At 40.2% G+C, this 16153-nt stretch overlaps 1 protein-coding gene across 1 annotated transcript in view; it reads left to right on the top strand.

The window, feature by feature from the left end:
• Positions 1–1408: 1408 nt before the first annotated feature.
• The window catches only part of ptprq (protein tyrosine phosphatase receptor type Q), a 51368-nt gene continuing 36623 nt past the window's right edge, over positions 1409–16153 (top strand). The window contains exons 1-21 of the mRNA XM_085357382.1: positions 1409–1453; positions 1620–1739; positions 1844–1988; positions 2085–2369; positions 2483–2700; positions 3315–3495; positions 3715–4083; positions 4172–4474; positions 5187–5483; positions 5591–5890; positions 7423–7553; positions 7851–7980; positions 8055–8208; positions 8331–8437; positions 10679–10776; positions 11159–11327; positions 11419–11679; positions 11808–11968; positions 13481–13592; positions 14273–14381; positions 15221–15335. Of these exons, the coding sequence (XP_085213508.1) occupies positions 1409–1453; positions 1620–1739; positions 1844–1988; positions 2085–2369; positions 2483–2700; positions 3315–3495; positions 3715–4083; positions 4172–4474; positions 5187–5483; positions 5591–5890; positions 7423–7553; positions 7851–7980; positions 8055–8208; positions 8331–8437; positions 10679–10776; positions 11159–11327; positions 11419–11679; positions 11808–11968; positions 13481–13592; positions 14273–14381; positions 15221–15335 (3810 nt within the window). The remainder of the gene's footprint in view (positions 1454–1619; positions 1740–1843; positions 1989–2084; positions 2370–2482; positions 2701–3314; positions 3496–3714; positions 4084–4171; positions 4475–5186; positions 5484–5590; positions 5891–7422; positions 7554–7850; positions 7981–8054; positions 8209–8330; positions 8438–10678; positions 10777–11158; positions 11328–11418; positions 11680–11807; positions 11969–13480; positions 13593–14272; positions 14382–15220; positions 15336–16153) is intronic.

Here is a 16153-nt window from a genome sequence, read left to right as displayed (position 1 = left end):
GATTTAAGAGGCGGATTGTTTTCCAGATAGTTTTCTCGCACTTTAGCCTTATTTTCTGTAAGTCCTGCAGTGCCAACCCATTCAGCTTCTAGTGCTTTCAGCTGATGGTACCCTAAGCTTTTGAGCCTACAGTATATGAACACGTTGTTGCGTTTTTAAATAGCAGTTGTGTTTAAACACTGTATATGAATTTTGGTTTGTCTTATAAGATTCATTTAGCCTTTATGCTTTGTTGTCTTAGAAAAGTTGAATTTCTTTCTCAAATGTTATTTTGTCTTCCTTTTAGTTTTTACAGTAGTTTAATAAAAGATTTAACAGTGCTGTTGTCTAAAACTGTGTCCTCATGACCTGCGATGTTTTTATACTCCCTCCACTTTCTCTTTCATTAAACCTTTATTACACACATACTCATTCTGGTTCAGCATTAATAGTGCTGACACATATTTATGTCTCACTTTTCAGAGGTTATTGCTGAGTGGGAGTCACCTCTTGACAACAGACGCCCTTAGTAAAGTCAGCTCTTTGCCTGTCAATCATTTCTCCCTTTCACATTCCTGTCATTCCACATGGGCCAGCGCTCCCACCACACCCCACCTCAGAGCCAAACCATTCTTACCACTGCAATGCTCGGAGCAATTTGCAGTACATGCTTATTTTAGAGGTTAAATAAAGTCGTGAAAACAGTCATGAACTGTCTGCTCTAACCGAGTGGTTGACCGTTACTCTAGAGGTGTGAAGCATGGCGGGCGGCTTTGCCCAGTGAGGACATCTCAATTGCTCATAAAATCCCACCACATCTTTTCCCCTCAGTATGCCCCACATGTCCATCTCTCTCTACTTATCCCCCTCCTCAGGAGCCCAGCACTGGAGTGGCCGTGTGCCCATGGTTGTCATGGTAAAGTGCTCTTATCCCGACAAGGAGGCAGAACAAATTGGGTTGAACTAATGCACACGCAATCTCTCTCTCCTCCTACAAACCCAGGAAGACTGCCTCCTTCTTCACTTGAGGCTTGCTTCTCGAGGGAACTTTGGCTTCGAGTGCGCGCTAAATTCAAAGTCTTGGCTCTGCGTAAATGTGAAGTAAAACTAAGAGACTCCCCCCAGGCATTAACACGTCGAGGCAGCTGTAACTGAACTAAGTAAAAGCTGAAAGGTTTCACGAAAAAAATGAAAAAGTTTCAACCCGTTCACTTTTCTTGTTCTTCAGTTTTACGTCAGCGACCAAAATAGTTTGGGACTTTCCACAACTGATGTTTACGCACAGCTGGCTTGGATTTTCTTTTTGTGCGACCAATGGCTGACGAGAGGAAGGATCTGTTGTGTCTGGGCGTGGAAGTGACTGCATGTACCCATGTGGATCAGTGACACTCCTGGAAGGTGTGCTAAATGAGATGGATTGAGATTCCCAATGGGTCAAACACAGCGTCTGTGGCTACTAGCAAGTTTATGTCAGGTAAGGTAACCCTGCACGTAGCAGTTATCTGTAAATAAGGTAAAACTGCATTCTGGGTCTTTTAGGCTCAGTTATTTTCCTGTATCAGTAAGATTTAAATATTACATAGCGATTTGGGGCGCATTCAATTATTCAGCAGACATTTAATCCCTTTCTCTTTCCACAGGTGGTCTTGCTAACCTGTGAAAAACATTCAAACACTGTTGAGGTTGAAGTTCTTTTTCAGCCCTTTAGTCAAGATCCAGACAGCTACAGGGTCACCTGCAGACCTGCAAGTAACCATCTGGTAAGAACATTAGTAATGGTGAAAAAAAGCTGTGAAAGTCTTATTAAGTTTTGTTCGTTTTTATAAAGTTTACTCTGTTCTCACTTTCTGTCACATCTTTGCAGGTATATGTGAAGAGCTTCAATAACTCAGCATGCTCCCATCACTGCAGGATATTATTGAGAATGGTTGAGGATCAGAAGGGGTATAACATCACGCTGAGAGCCAGCAGGTGTGATGCGGTGCTCGAGACAAAGACCTTTCACTTCCGTGAGTGTCTGTGAAGTCTGAATCCAAACACCACATGTTGTATTTCTATCATGTTTAATAACGTTAACACCTCATCCCCTTTTTGTGTCTCAACAGTTCCAGTGTCCACGTCCTCCTTTAATGTATACAGCACAACCACCACCGCCCTTCTGACATGGAAACTTCACAGGCTGCAGACCCTGTCCTCCATAAGCCTGTACAACACACACACAGAAACTGTCGTGCACATCTTCAACATAAACTCTTCAGAAGTAAAATCCCAGTATACAATGAAAGGTTTGCAGCCGGGCACACGCTTCAAGGCCAAAGTCACAGTGACTACATACATCAAACAGTTTAATATGACCTTGAAGCAGAGACTCAGAATTCGTCTGGAAACAGGTATTGTGAACATTAGTAATCCTGTGATCGCATGACCACAGCTCAATTATTAACCTTTTAGTGACTGCAGTCAGGAATTTGTACTGTAAGCTGATTGTAATATGTTTCTGCAGCTCAGTGCCCACCTGGCTGGATTGCCATTGGGGGAAGCTGCTACATTGTGAGAAGAACAGGGTTGACCTGGAGTGATGCACTGCACAGATGTTCAGACCTTGCAGCAGGAAGTCATCTGGCTAACCTGAAGAGCCTGGAAGATCTGTTTTTTATATCTTCTTACCTCCTGTCCCAGAACAACTTGCTGCTGCTATGGACGGGACTTAATGACCAGCAGGTATGCACAAACATATTTTAAATCACTTTAATTCTAAAAAGCAGCATTTATAATGACTTTAATTTTTCATTTTTGTCATGAATAACTGAGCACTTAGTACTTTAGAGAGGATTTTCTAAAAACAAAACAACATTTTGATTAAATATATTGAAAAACATGCACTTAAATATCCTCCAGGGTTAGGTGGTTGTGGAACGTGTGCTGCATGACATTATATTTAAACTTTTTTTTCTGCATAAATACAATTTCTTTGCATAAAAGTTTTTCACACTTGAAATCAAACACAAACCTTGTGAGGAAAAAAACAGGTTTTGCATTTAGGTAATTATGAATATGTTTTTATGACAAAAAGCAAAATATGCCTAACAAGGGAGGTCCAAACTGTTCAAAAATATTCCTGGTAGGATTTTTCTAAAGTTTTGTTAAAATAATTTAGTTAGAAAAACTCTGCAAGCCATCGCTGAAGTGCTGGATATCGCAAGGGGAGGTTTTTCACAAAACGTTGTTCACTTTGACAATGCTTCACCGCAGCACGTAACCTTCAGAGGGAAAGTTTGTTTTTCATACTTAAATGGCATTCGACTCGTGATGTCTGCCTCTTTCTTGCCCTACAGGAAGAGGGCCGACCTCTCTGGTCTGATGGCTCATCATATAACCGAACAAACACTATGAAGACTCTGCTACCAGCCAACCAGACGGACTGCTTCGCTTTCCAGAGGAATGCCACGGGGCCGGGATTCTTTCTCACTTCATTCTTCTGTAACATCCCCTTACCCTTTATCTGCCAATATCAAAGTAAATAACTTGTGCACGAGCTGTTTATTAGCCAGCATATAATATTTAACAGTAGTTGTAATGTATAAGTCATATGCAATATATAATTTGGGAGTATCACCACATTTCGTTTGTGATATTGCACAGCACTTACAGATTCAAACCATGCAATTTGTGAGCACTTCTGCCACTTATTTATCTTTTCAGGGTGCTAAGATATTGCTTTTTCCTTCTTTACAGCACGTTTAGTTCCTGCCTCATTCTCATTCGACCTGGTTCAGGTGACAGAGGACCTGGTAGAGCTTCGTTGGAGTGATCTCTCACTCTGTAACTCACCTGCTCTTTCATCATTTGAGGTATTCCTGCAGTACCAAGAGGAAGAATACGGAGAGTGGGATCCAAGTGAAGAAGAAAGGAAGCAAGAGGACCAAATGGGCACAAAGAACCAGAGCATGCCTAAAAAAATTGTAAGGGTCCCCATTTCGATCTCTTCTAGAGGCGTAACTTTAGCAGGTTTATCTCCAGGAAGCATCTACTCCTTCACCCTTCAAGCGTCTCACCCTCCTGGCTTCGCTTGGAGCTTGGGACAAACACAAATTGCATATACTAGTGAGTGTATTGATAACCACTTACACAATTCAAAGGACATTATATTAATAGAGGCTGACTTTTAATATTTACACTGCCTTTCTTACAGGACCTCACCCTGCTCAAAATATCACTGTTGGTCCCATTACAGCCAGTCACATTAGCGTTCATTGGATGCTGCCAGATGCGTCATTTGTGGCTGGTTGGACTTTTGTTGTACTATATGAAGACATGTCTTCGAAACAGGATGGTGTAGTTGGCATGGCAAACATCTCCAGGTCATCTGGGTTGAGGTCCTATACTGCAGTAATTGGAGGGCTGGAATCTCACAGGAAATACAGGATTGAAGTATACACAGTTACCGAGCATGGGATAGGGAGCTGTGGACAGGCAACTCTAACTGTAAAAACTGGTAAGCATGTAAATGTTAGATTCATGAACAATTTCTAAAAGCTTGTTGTCCAGTAAGTACTGTCTGGTGCTATGCTCTACCTATTTTTAAATTATATTCTAGGAATTATCTTGTACTTTTTAACAATCGCATGGCTTATTTGAAATCTCTGCAAATACTGACAAGATAAGGTAAATGCAAATGGAAACTTTACAGAAAATTGAAGTTATTCTACACATTAGTTGCTCATGTAAGCAACCTTTAAGTCTGTCCAGTGCACTTAAGCATTGCTGTGAAGTGGAAGACAGTATTGTGATGCCAGGGTGATTCATTTCACCAGAGTAAAAGGCGCAAAGTGTCACAAGTGCAGATGGCATGAACGCAGACTATTACCTTCTCAAAATATGCATCTTATTAAGCAGCTAAATCGCTTCACATCCAAGTGGGCTAGTTTCAGTTTGATTTTTACTGCCATTCCAACATTACTTGAGAGGTTATTAATTTTTTGCATGTGTTTACATCTACTCATCAGTATTCACTGATGATCCTGTTGGCAAATATGATTTCATAGATGTGTTTCTGACTGCTTTGCAATGCTCTCCTAAATAATATGGGCAGTATAGATTTTTTTTCAGTACAATATTAAATGAAATGGTTATGTGCAGGTATGCATAAGTAATCATGTAGCTTTTTAACCTCTGACTTTCAAATAATGCTGGTTTGTACTTCTTAGTGGTGAAGGCTCTCAGTGGTCTGGTAGTGATAAGCACTAGGAGCAGAAATCTGACTGTCTGTGGCACCCAACCACCCAGCGATCCTCCAGACGGTTACTTTATCACATCCCAACCTCTTGACAATCCTACTGCTCCTTTGTTGTGGCTAAACCACTCCAGCGCATATGGACACTTGATAAATGGATCCATGTGTTTTAATTTGGGCACATTTACTCCTGGTCAGACGTATGAAGTTGGAGTTGTTGCTCTGAAGGGAAATGACAGGAGCAAGAGGTCTAGCGTCATACACACCACAGGTAAGAGAAATAATAAAAGTGTCCAAATAGATGTATTGCAATTTTTTATTATCTAAGATACTCCACTATCTGTCTTTGACTCTTTTTGTTTGTCTTTGTGTATATAGCTCCTATGCCAGTGCAGGTAGCAGTGCCTGTCTCGGTGGGTACAAACTATGCACAACTGTACATCCAGCATCCACAACTGGGTGTGATGGATGGCGTAAAAGTGTGTGCGTGTCCTGGAGACTGGGATACTGTTTGCAAGGGTTTGGGCAACTATCTGTGTGACTGGTACTCCCTCACTGCTCAAGTTCATCTCATAAAACTCAGCAACCTCAGTCCGGGGTCACCGTACCAGCTCAGAGTGCACAGCACGAGCCGAGAGCAGTTGGGACCACCATACTACAGCCGCCTCTTTAGAACAAGTGAGTTACCTCTGTCACTACCAGCACATACAAATGCATGCACTCTTCAGAGTGCGCGTAACAGCTGCACTTAAACTGCTCCTAACTGAGAGGTGCCAACACAAACACAGAGATTTAAGGCCACTTTAATTAAGATAGCTTAGTGCAACCCTTGACTGCAGTGGAGCTGATCATATCATCCTATTTCACATAACTAAGATAGGCACATAGAGTCCAGATGGTAAGTAATTGGGTAGATATACATGTTTTGTTCTTCGAGCTCTATGCTTCAGCAAATTCAATTTGAATCAAATAATGGATAAGGCCACTAAAATGTCAAGTCACAGATTTAATTTGAGAAAGCTTATTCAAGTATAAAAAGAACTCAGTGAGCTACAGTGCATCTCTTTGATCAAAAGTTCCTGTTTTATTAGTGGGTTAAGTTGAAACTGCAGTATTAACAGATGATGACCAAAGTAGGTCAGGGCTGACTGAGAGAGCTGCCCCTCAGGCAGAGGTGGAGTAGTCTGTAAATATGATGAGGAAAGTGATTAAGCGAGCAATGAAGCTCAAACAAAGACAAAAGAAATTATGCTTTTTTTTTTAATGCATGTGCACAAAACTGGAGAAACACAAAGAAAAATGTGTTATGGATGATCTGAAAAACATTTTTCAGGCAATTGTAAATACATGTAAAAAAACGCCCAAACACTCTATGTCTGTACAAAACATCACAAATGCTCTCAAATACCTTTGTCAAAGGTTAAGAGAAGACCTCATCATAAGACCCCCCCCGAAACACAAGAAACTGCTGTTCAACCCAAATGACAGAAAAGCCACATTACACATCAGAAACGCAAGAAAACAAAATTAATGTATGACTGCCGATATTCTGAACACTATTTCTATTCATTTATTGTAACTGTCCTAATTCTTACAGATGGATTGTATGATGAGAGTCGTGCAAAAAAAGTCAAGCTACTACTTGCTGTGTATCCTCGCTCTGTAACAAATTGTTGAATGGCCCATGATAGAGGTTAGCCATCTAAGTATTCCTGAGGCGGTAGCAGATGTATTCCCCAATCTCTTTTCTTGTTTACTGTTTGTGGATGGTGGTTGCGTTACCGTAATCTGGAGAGGGCTTATTTTCTTTTGCGCTGCTCATTTGGCTTCACTTAAAAGCAGATTGTGCATCTTCATCATGTCATGGAGATAGCAGTAATTCAATTTCAAATGTAATCCATCCTAATCTTGGCACGACTTCACTGTTTCTCTCTCTTTTTTTTTAGATTTTTAGTGATAACATTTAATGTTTTAAAAAGATGCATCACAGATCACAGAGGCCGTGCTCAGAACTGTATGATAGATACTGTATTTTGATCCCTTTGTTTGAAACTTCATATCAAACTATAACACAAATTTTCTGTGGAGTTTGGATTTTCTAAATGAATAAAATCTTTAAATCTGTTTCTAAAACATTGTTTGCATAAATTATTAGAACTTTTAATAATCGTTACACTTAATGGGATGTGATATATGCTTTGTAACTTTAGGTCTGGCTCCTCCTAGCAGAGTAAGGGAGGGTCAGGTGACAGATACATCCATTGAGCTGCTTTGGGATCCTGCACCAGGCCAGGATCACAGCTACGAGGTCATCTGTCTCAACTGTGAAAGCTCACAGAAGGTAAAAATACAACAACTAAAAAAGCTCCCAAAAATTCACCTGTTTAGGAAGCATATCAACAGAAGCCTTTATTTGATTTCCCCGACAACTTTTCAGTGTCTGGTTTGATAATTAAATCAGAAGTTTTCACACCCACTGAAATAAATTTCCTCAAGTGTTTCACTAATCAGAAGTAGCTTCAGGGGAGACTTATGGTAAACAATAATTGGCATGTTTTTAATGTATTCAGTATAAATATATACAATTATAATAAGGGTCTTGGTCAGCTTTGCTGGTTATCTGATTTGTGTGCTGCAGGTGCAGAAGGTGTTGAGTCAGAGTGCAGTATTTTCAGGTCTTACTCCAGGCTCGCTTTACCGATTCGAAGTACGGACAGAGAAGCAGTCCTTTACTGACAGTTCACCAGTTACGATTAATATCACTGCAGGTAAATACAGACACACAAGTACAAGCACGTCTCTGTCTCTCTTTCCTAATAACTATCACTTTCTGCTGTGCCAGCTTCCAGCCCAGTGGAGGTCTCTCTTGTCAATAAAACCACATCATCCATATGCATTAGTTGGAGTATGTTGAGGGGATTGGTGACTACACTCATCCTGTCGATCAAAAACAGAACAAGCACTCAGGAGCGGATCACATCTTATCAGGAGCCCAGGTCAGTCTCCGTTCTTCTCAGTCAGTACACAAATTACTGCGGGTTTATGAGCCTGGCGTTTCAATCATCAGATCGAAACTACTTAAAAACACCGAGTGCTAAAGCTGAGTGTGTGTACACAGATTATTCTGCTTCAAGTGCCTCGCTTCTGGAAGCCAGTACACAGTTGAAGTTATTACCATCAGTGGGGACAGAAGAAGTAAACCTGCTACTATGACCCTCTGTACTAGTAAGTGTTCAATCGAATAATGTTGATGAAGTACAAAATAGATGAGCGCAAATAAATTCAAATGTATTCAGAAATAGCACGCATTAGATAAAGAAGAGAAGCAAAATTACTTCTATCTGCATTTGTTAAGGTTCACTTCAAAGGTAGACCTGAATGCAGACAGAGTAAAATCAAGAGTGAACTTTATCTAAAAACTGATCATCAGAGTCTATAAAAACAGCAAAACACACAATAGACAGCCAAACAGAGCAGAAGGCCGGACTATATTTACACTGAAGACTAACAGGGCATCGCCGATGGAAGAGGAATGAAGCACAGGCAAGTAATCAAGACAGTCAGACTGGAAGTAAAACACAAAACAAGACACCATAGAAAACCAACTATCAAAGTAAAGCAGGAAACAATCCAAAAGAGATGGAGACAACAAGACTCAGACTAACATAAAGGCGTAAACACAGAAACTAAACCCACATAGCAAGCAGGCCCGGCCCAGATCTGGTATCAAGCCGGCACTGCTGGCGGACTTCTGGCATGATAAGACATATGTCATCCAGATATGGGCCAGGCCTGACATAGATGGCACTGTCTACGTGATGGCATGCCATATCTGGCTCGATTGTGGTTTGGTTTATGTGACCCAGGCCCATAGAAAACAGGTCTGGCCCAGATCTGGCACCAAGCTGGCACTTCTGACTGTCTGGTTTCATGGCAGAGTGTATGTCAACCAGATGTGGGCCAGATCTGGAAATAATGGAACTATTTATGTTCCTATTTTAGTTAGAAGACCCAAATGCCATGTTGCAATACTATACTGCTATGGTAGCCAATGTTTCAAATACAGATTTGACAGGTTTGTGAGTGTACACTTTATCCAAAACCTAGTAACGGTTTAGTCATCTCTGCCAGTGGGTGGCTGTAGCTCAGGAGGTAGAGTGGGTCACCTACTGATCGGAAGGTTAGTGGTTCGATCCCTGGTTTCTCTAGTTTGCATGTCAAGAGTGTGAATGTGTATCAGTGTAGTTAGAAAGCACTCAGTTAAGAAGAGTGTGTGTGATAGGGTGAATGTGGCATGTTGGATAGACCACTTTGAGTAATCTGGGAGACTAGAAAAGCATTATATAAGAATCAATCCGTTCACTGTCTGAACAGAGTTTCGTCTGTTATTTTTGCACTGTTTTGCATGTTCTGGCACATGTTGTTATTACATGCCTTGATTAAGGTATGCATTAGGCTGACATCTGGGGCCAGAGCTGAAACTCAATTTCAGTTAGTTAATTATCAGTTTAACAAAACGTTATCACAACAATCTAATTCATCATTAGAACAACCCTAAAGCAGAAGCAGGAAACATAAACTTAATAATGTCACAAAAACTCGAAATTACTAAAACAACCGCAAAATCAAAACTGAATACAACAGAAAACAGCAACTCAGAATAATCACAAAACCACACGACAATAACAGCATTTCTACAGCAAATTTGGGTAAAACTGTGTAAAAATTAAACATTTTGAAATCGCTGTGTTACAGCAACCAATGCATCAAAAACGATTTAGCTCATTAAAGTAAAATAAATTCATACAAAACAAAATATATTGGAAAGGTAAAAAAAAATATACTAAGCAATGGAACAAGGAACTTAAACCAATAAAAATATCCAAAAAAGTACAGAAAATATATTTAATAATGTAATACTATAATCAGTTATGTTGCATATAGAATTAGGTCCATAATTTGCTGGACAAAGATACATTTTTTTTGTAGCTTTGTCTCTGTATACCATTAAAGTGGATTATAAATAAAGTCAAGATGTGATTGAAGTACAGACTCTGAGCTTTCATTCAAGAGGTTTAACAAAAGCACTGCATTAATTGTTTTGGAATTACAGACATTTTTATACATAGTCCCCATTTTTCAATCACCAGTCTGTAATAATTAACCATTATAATGCTTATTAGCTACAGTAAACATTAAAGTAATTGATACTTTTGGTAAATTTAGCCCATCTTTTGATTGCCTTGTGTTCAAATGCATGACTTTTACTTTTAAAAGACTGTTTTTATACTGCAGTATTGCTACTTGCACTAGAGTCTCAATACACCCTCCACCACTGGTGCTCGGTCGTATCCAGTGTCGCCCCCTGCTGGTTTAGAATGAACTGAACCAGTAAAGAACACAGAAAGTTTAACTTTTTAGGTGTGAGTATGTGGTGTCAAATGCTAACAAGCACCTTGTCTCAAGTTCCTGAGGTGCCACAGGAAGTGACTCTTTCAGAAAACGCAGTGACGTCTGTGTCTGTCACCTGGAGACCGCCACCAGGACAGGTGATGCAGTACAAGGTAAGACATGCACAGCAATGCACAAGTCCAGAGGTAGAGGCAGTACGAGATGCCATGGTATATTGGTATACTGATTCATACCCCCAAAATATTGATTGATATGATTGATAGATAAAAGTACATCACCTGGGTCAGGTTCTACACTCACCTGTTGTTACTAAGCAACTGCTGTTGGCACGCCACGGATTTGGTTACTTCAGAGAAATATGACCTCCACAGAGCTACATCCAGGAAGAATGACCAAGCACATTGCCGACACACAACAAAAGTGCTCACTGAGTTATTATTTAAAGCAGAAAATATGAGCAATATTTAAAATGTTGAATAAAAATAGACAGAAATATAATCTGTTATATTAGTTGTTTTTTGTTTTTTTTCTCAGCTTCTTTTTGGCCTGCTGTCTGTAGACAGGAAGTCATGGACCGAGGTGCTTGTCCAAGGCACAAGTTGTGAGGTGAAGGATCTGATCCCCGGATCAGATTATGGGGTTAGCGTTCAGAGCGTACTGGGCTCAGACTCCAGTCATGCGGTCCACAAAAGGTTCAGCACACGTGAGTGACGCAAAAGCATCTAGAAACAGAGACGCACCGAAACAAGAGCACTTTCCAAAACAAGAGGCAAAAATTCTAAATTGTGTTTCAGGCCCAGCAGGAATACACCATCTCTATTTAGATCACCTGACCTCTTCTTCTGCGTCTGTGAGCTGGGACAGTACACATGGAGAGTTTGACTTCCACCGAGTGACTGTGACCAACACTTTAGTCACGTCCACACTCACCATACCCAAGGAGAAGCAGGTTGCTGTGGTTACAGGGTTGCTGGGTGGCTGCAGCTACAACGTGACTGTTGAAAGAGTGAAAGGAGTGACAGCAGGACGCTCTGCGTTTCTGACTGTAACTACAGGTAAATGATATCACAAATGATGCTGGTCAGCACCTCCACCCCGTTCTTATCACCAGCCTTGATCATGTCTTCATAAATGTTAGAAACTCTCTGCTAACATTGTTTTTCCCTTTCATGTTCTTCTTGAGTGCCAGCCCCTGTGCAAGGATTACATATCACAAACCTATCTGCATGTGCCTTCTCGTTGCGTTGGGAACAGGCAGTAGGGTGTGTGGATCATTACCAAGTAAATCTGCTACCAAACCAAGGAAATATCACCATGCACCCCGCACGTGACGGATACATTCAGGTACACACATACTTAGTTAGACGCATACTGTTTAAAGGTTAAGTTAAGAAATGTACCATAATTGTAGACGCTGGGACAACAAGCGTGTAAAAAGTTCACCTAAGTATCATCAAAGCCTTTGTCATTTCACCAAAGCAGTGTTTGAGTAAAAGGAACAAACTCAGAGTTGCAGTAGTGTTGTAATATTAAAGTGAAAAAAGTACACACACATACACACATAGATCTCTTGACCAGTCACATTCCGGCTTCTACCGGCAGCCAGGTGTCAGTTACCCCCCAAAATGTAACCTGACACACCTCAAACCACACACATAGACAGTACAGAGAGTTGAGTAATAGATCTCATTATTTGTTAAGTTGCCCTCTTGAGCTCAACCCTGAATCATTCATTTGCTTAAGCAGCTCTCCTGGAGGGAGAGACCAGTGGGAGACTGTTAGCCTTGTGCTAATGAAAGGACCCACTGCCCTTCCTTGTAAAATTCCAAACATTTTGGACTACCTCAAGAGCAGGATCTTTCAGTATTTAATGCCTGGATGACTAACCCTGTAACCTTCATTAATGCCATTAACCAGCAGCTTCTAGACTCGGAGTCATCCCTGTCCGGCTCACTGGATTACCTGTAGCCCACTGCTAACATTTGTGCACTAATTCTGGAAACAGGTATACTGGTGAGGCCTCTAACCTGCTGTGACTAAACTAAAGCTAACTCGAAAACCCAGCATGGCCTTCTTCTCAGACATCCTACTGCTCACACTGTGCCTGGGCCAGGTGCATTCACAGGTAAGAATTAGACAATGGTTACATGGCTCTGGTGCACACAGTTATTTCTAAACTGCGCACATAGATATGTTATGTATGTGTAACAGTAATACACTAACCATTCAGAGTCACGTTTTAGCTTTACAAATGAATGCACATGCAGTAAGATCAATTTTAAAGCACCCTTTCTTACCGTGTCTGAGTGTTTAGTCATTTTTCTGAAAGGTAACACACTATCCAACACCTTGATGTCACAGATGCTACAACATGCACTGAAGCAAAAAAGCAGTGATGCGGGAAGCAGAGCTCGTCTGTCTCACAGATGTTAAAATGCAAACAAGTGCAACCACAAGCTGTCATCCATTCACTAATACCCACCTTCAAATTGATTTAGATGGATGAGGAGAGGTCTGGTAATTCTGTCATAGGCAGCATAATGGAGTAAAATAATGGAGTGAAAATTGCATGTATTTTGTCATTTAGATGAATATTACTGCAAAAAAACTGAAGAAAAAAGACAATAAAAGACAAATGAAAAGACAATAAAGGGATTACTGCTGCATGTGTTGTCTAAAAATGTTTAAGCAATTTTTCAGCTGTCTATAATTTTAAGCAATAATGATTTTGCATAAAATCCAGTTTAAAATCCATCAAACAAAAATACATTTAGGTTTTAAAAGAGAAATAATTGGGAAGTAGCACGTTACATTGCTGATGAGCAAGTAGATTTATTTATTTTTCTGCTCCCACAGGCCGATGTGGTAAATGTCAGCCCCAAGACACAATACACTGTAACAGTCACAGCAGCCTCCTCCTCGAACATCAGCCGTGGAGTCAGCCGCATGATCAACAGGAATGGGAGCGGTAAGACACACACACACAGTTTGGTGTTGTTTGTGTACGTTTTGTTTTTTCAGATGTTAAAGCACCATCAGGAACTCGTTTTGTATTTGCTCACTGTATATATATATATTACACACACACATACACACTGAGGAAAAGGGATTGGCACAGTGGAGGTGTGTGTATAAATGTGTGTGTGTGCCTACTTTGCTGTTTAATTCCTTTTAGGTAACTTAAGCCTGGGTTTTTGAACCACAGGATGAATGGGTCTGCAGTGAATGTCAGTGAAATGCCACTGCTGTGTGAAGCCTTATTCATCAGGGTTCAGCCTAAAACACCCTTCATGCAGACCCAACACACACACACCCACACACACTCAGAGGATCAGTCTACAACAGATAACAACACCATTCTTCAGACGACACAGTAGTCTGTCGGGTAGATAATACAAAAGTTATTAATCAAAACAAGTGTACTGAGTTTGTTTTGTTGGTGATGTTTTACACAGGAGAAGCCGAGGGGATTAGATAAGAGATTACATATTTGAGCCCACTGAGGCGCCAGTTGGCTCAAGTACAGATGATTAACAGACATGTAATATACAGCTATTTGTGTAATTTTTAGATATTTTTACTTTACTTGTGTTCTGCTTATGTTTACATCATCTATCTCCTTCACACGGCTGCCCTCATCTTCATCAGTTCCTGGTCCACCTTCAGGCCTAGAGGGAGAAGCTGTCGGCTCTAATGGCATCCTGCTTTCCTGGAATATACTGTCTAATGCCAAAGATATAGATGGATATGTCATAAGGTAGTTTTTCAAGATCTTCTTTGGAAAACTGTCTAAGATACATACACTATCATAGTTTAGTATAGTCAAAAGTTTTGATCTCACATCTTATGTAAAAGTGCAGTATAATCAGCAACATGTACTAAACAAGTGCTAAATACTTATTGATCTATCTATATCTCTTCTATGTAGTTTTTCTGTCACGTTTACACATGTTGCCAAAAGGGATGTCGCAGAATACCTTCTGCTGGACAACCTATACAACATCAACAATGATCACTTCTTCACTTTTACAATTTTCATTTATTGACCGTTATAAATGCAGATGCCAATATTAGCAGCAAATAGCCAGAAATTGGCATTTGAGGTGTTCGAGATACATGTCTACAGTACAACCTGGCTTTTTTGTGCGAAAATGGTTTGAAATACTTTCCTAGGGATTATTTTTAATGTTAAAAATATATTACAACAAGACCTTATTACTATATGTTAAAAATTCAAAGATCAGCACAGAGCTAGTTACCAGTTTTTGGATTAATGTAGATCAGTGAAATATTCACCTCATGAAGCAGCTGTATAGCTGGTTCCATAGAAGAGGGGCCTGAAAACTGAAGGCTCTGCCTCCTGTTGTACTTTTAAATAATCTAGGAACAACAGGTAAACCTGCAGTGCGAGAGCAAAGTGGGTTGATACGGCACTATAAGGTCAATAAGATAAGTAAACAAGAAATATTAAGTGTAGTTGAGTACAGTTCGACAGTTTTGCATCTGACCATATATTGTATATTCATTCAGTTGCATAAATTTCATAAGTGTGAAGTTGAGATATGATGATCTTAACTACCTGGTTTCTTACTGCAGGTACAAGGAGGTGTGTCCTTATCCTGACCCCGCTTTCACACAGGTGACAAAATACCTGGATATACCAGAGACCCTGATCACTGACTTTACTTCAGGATCTACCTACCACATTCAGGTAGAATATAATAGTCAGAATTAAATTAAGTTTACAGTCAGATTGTTTGGTGAATTCACTATAAACAATAAAACAAAATAAAACTCATTCTCGGGAACTGCTCCAACTTACCTGTTTTGACTACAAAGCCGTGGCCCAAAGGAGCTACAGTGGCAGGGGTTCAAGTCTGCTCCACACCATTTCTTTCGTCTCTTTCCCCCTTTACCTGTCTAGTCTCTGGAGTCTTATCAAATAAAGGCTGACCTAGCAAATTTTGTTTAAAAAGTCCCAGATTGAATCAAAACAGAACAAGCTGTCCTGCAGGGATACTGCACATAAAAGAGCTTTTGAATATGAGTTTTTATTATGTTAAAATGAATTGATTAATAGATATACTTCTGGGAACTGTGATCATTGTCCCTCTTAACAGACCTCCTTGAAACTGCCCCCCTCCCAGCATGTGAGTGTGTAACTATGTGACAGAGGATCAGATTATTCTGTTGGTCTGGCTGAATACTGGTAATTGATCCTGATTGCATTATTAAACAGGTAAACAGATCTATGGATGAGTCTTGGCTCTTTCCACTATCTGTTGTCAGTGAGCTTGAATGCGATCATGCTTAAAGGTTTTCAGAATTCATTAACCCGCTATGACCTTCACACAAATGGACGTGACACACTTACAGATTATAGCTGCACATACTGCATTTATCTGTGTGTGTTTGCACGTATAATGTTACTAAATTTTACCTCTGAGTTTGCTAGACCTCTAGACCCTACGCACAGCTGAGCCCATAAGCAAATTCGTATTTCTTCCTCAGCCTGTAATAGCCCTTATA

Source organism: Diplotaxodon limnothrissa, linkage group LG7 (genome assembly GCF_057381915.1).
Source record: "Diplotaxodon limnothrissa isolate DT_005_m linkage group LG7, D_limnothrissa_male_GT1.1, whole genome shotgun sequence".
In the NCBI taxonomy this organism is placed as follows: Eukaryota; Metazoa; Chordata; class Actinopteri; order Cichliformes; family Cichlidae; genus Diplotaxodon; species Diplotaxodon limnothrissa.
The sequence above is the reverse complement of the archived record's forward strand: the minus strand, read 5'-3'. Positions and strand labels throughout refer to the sequence as shown.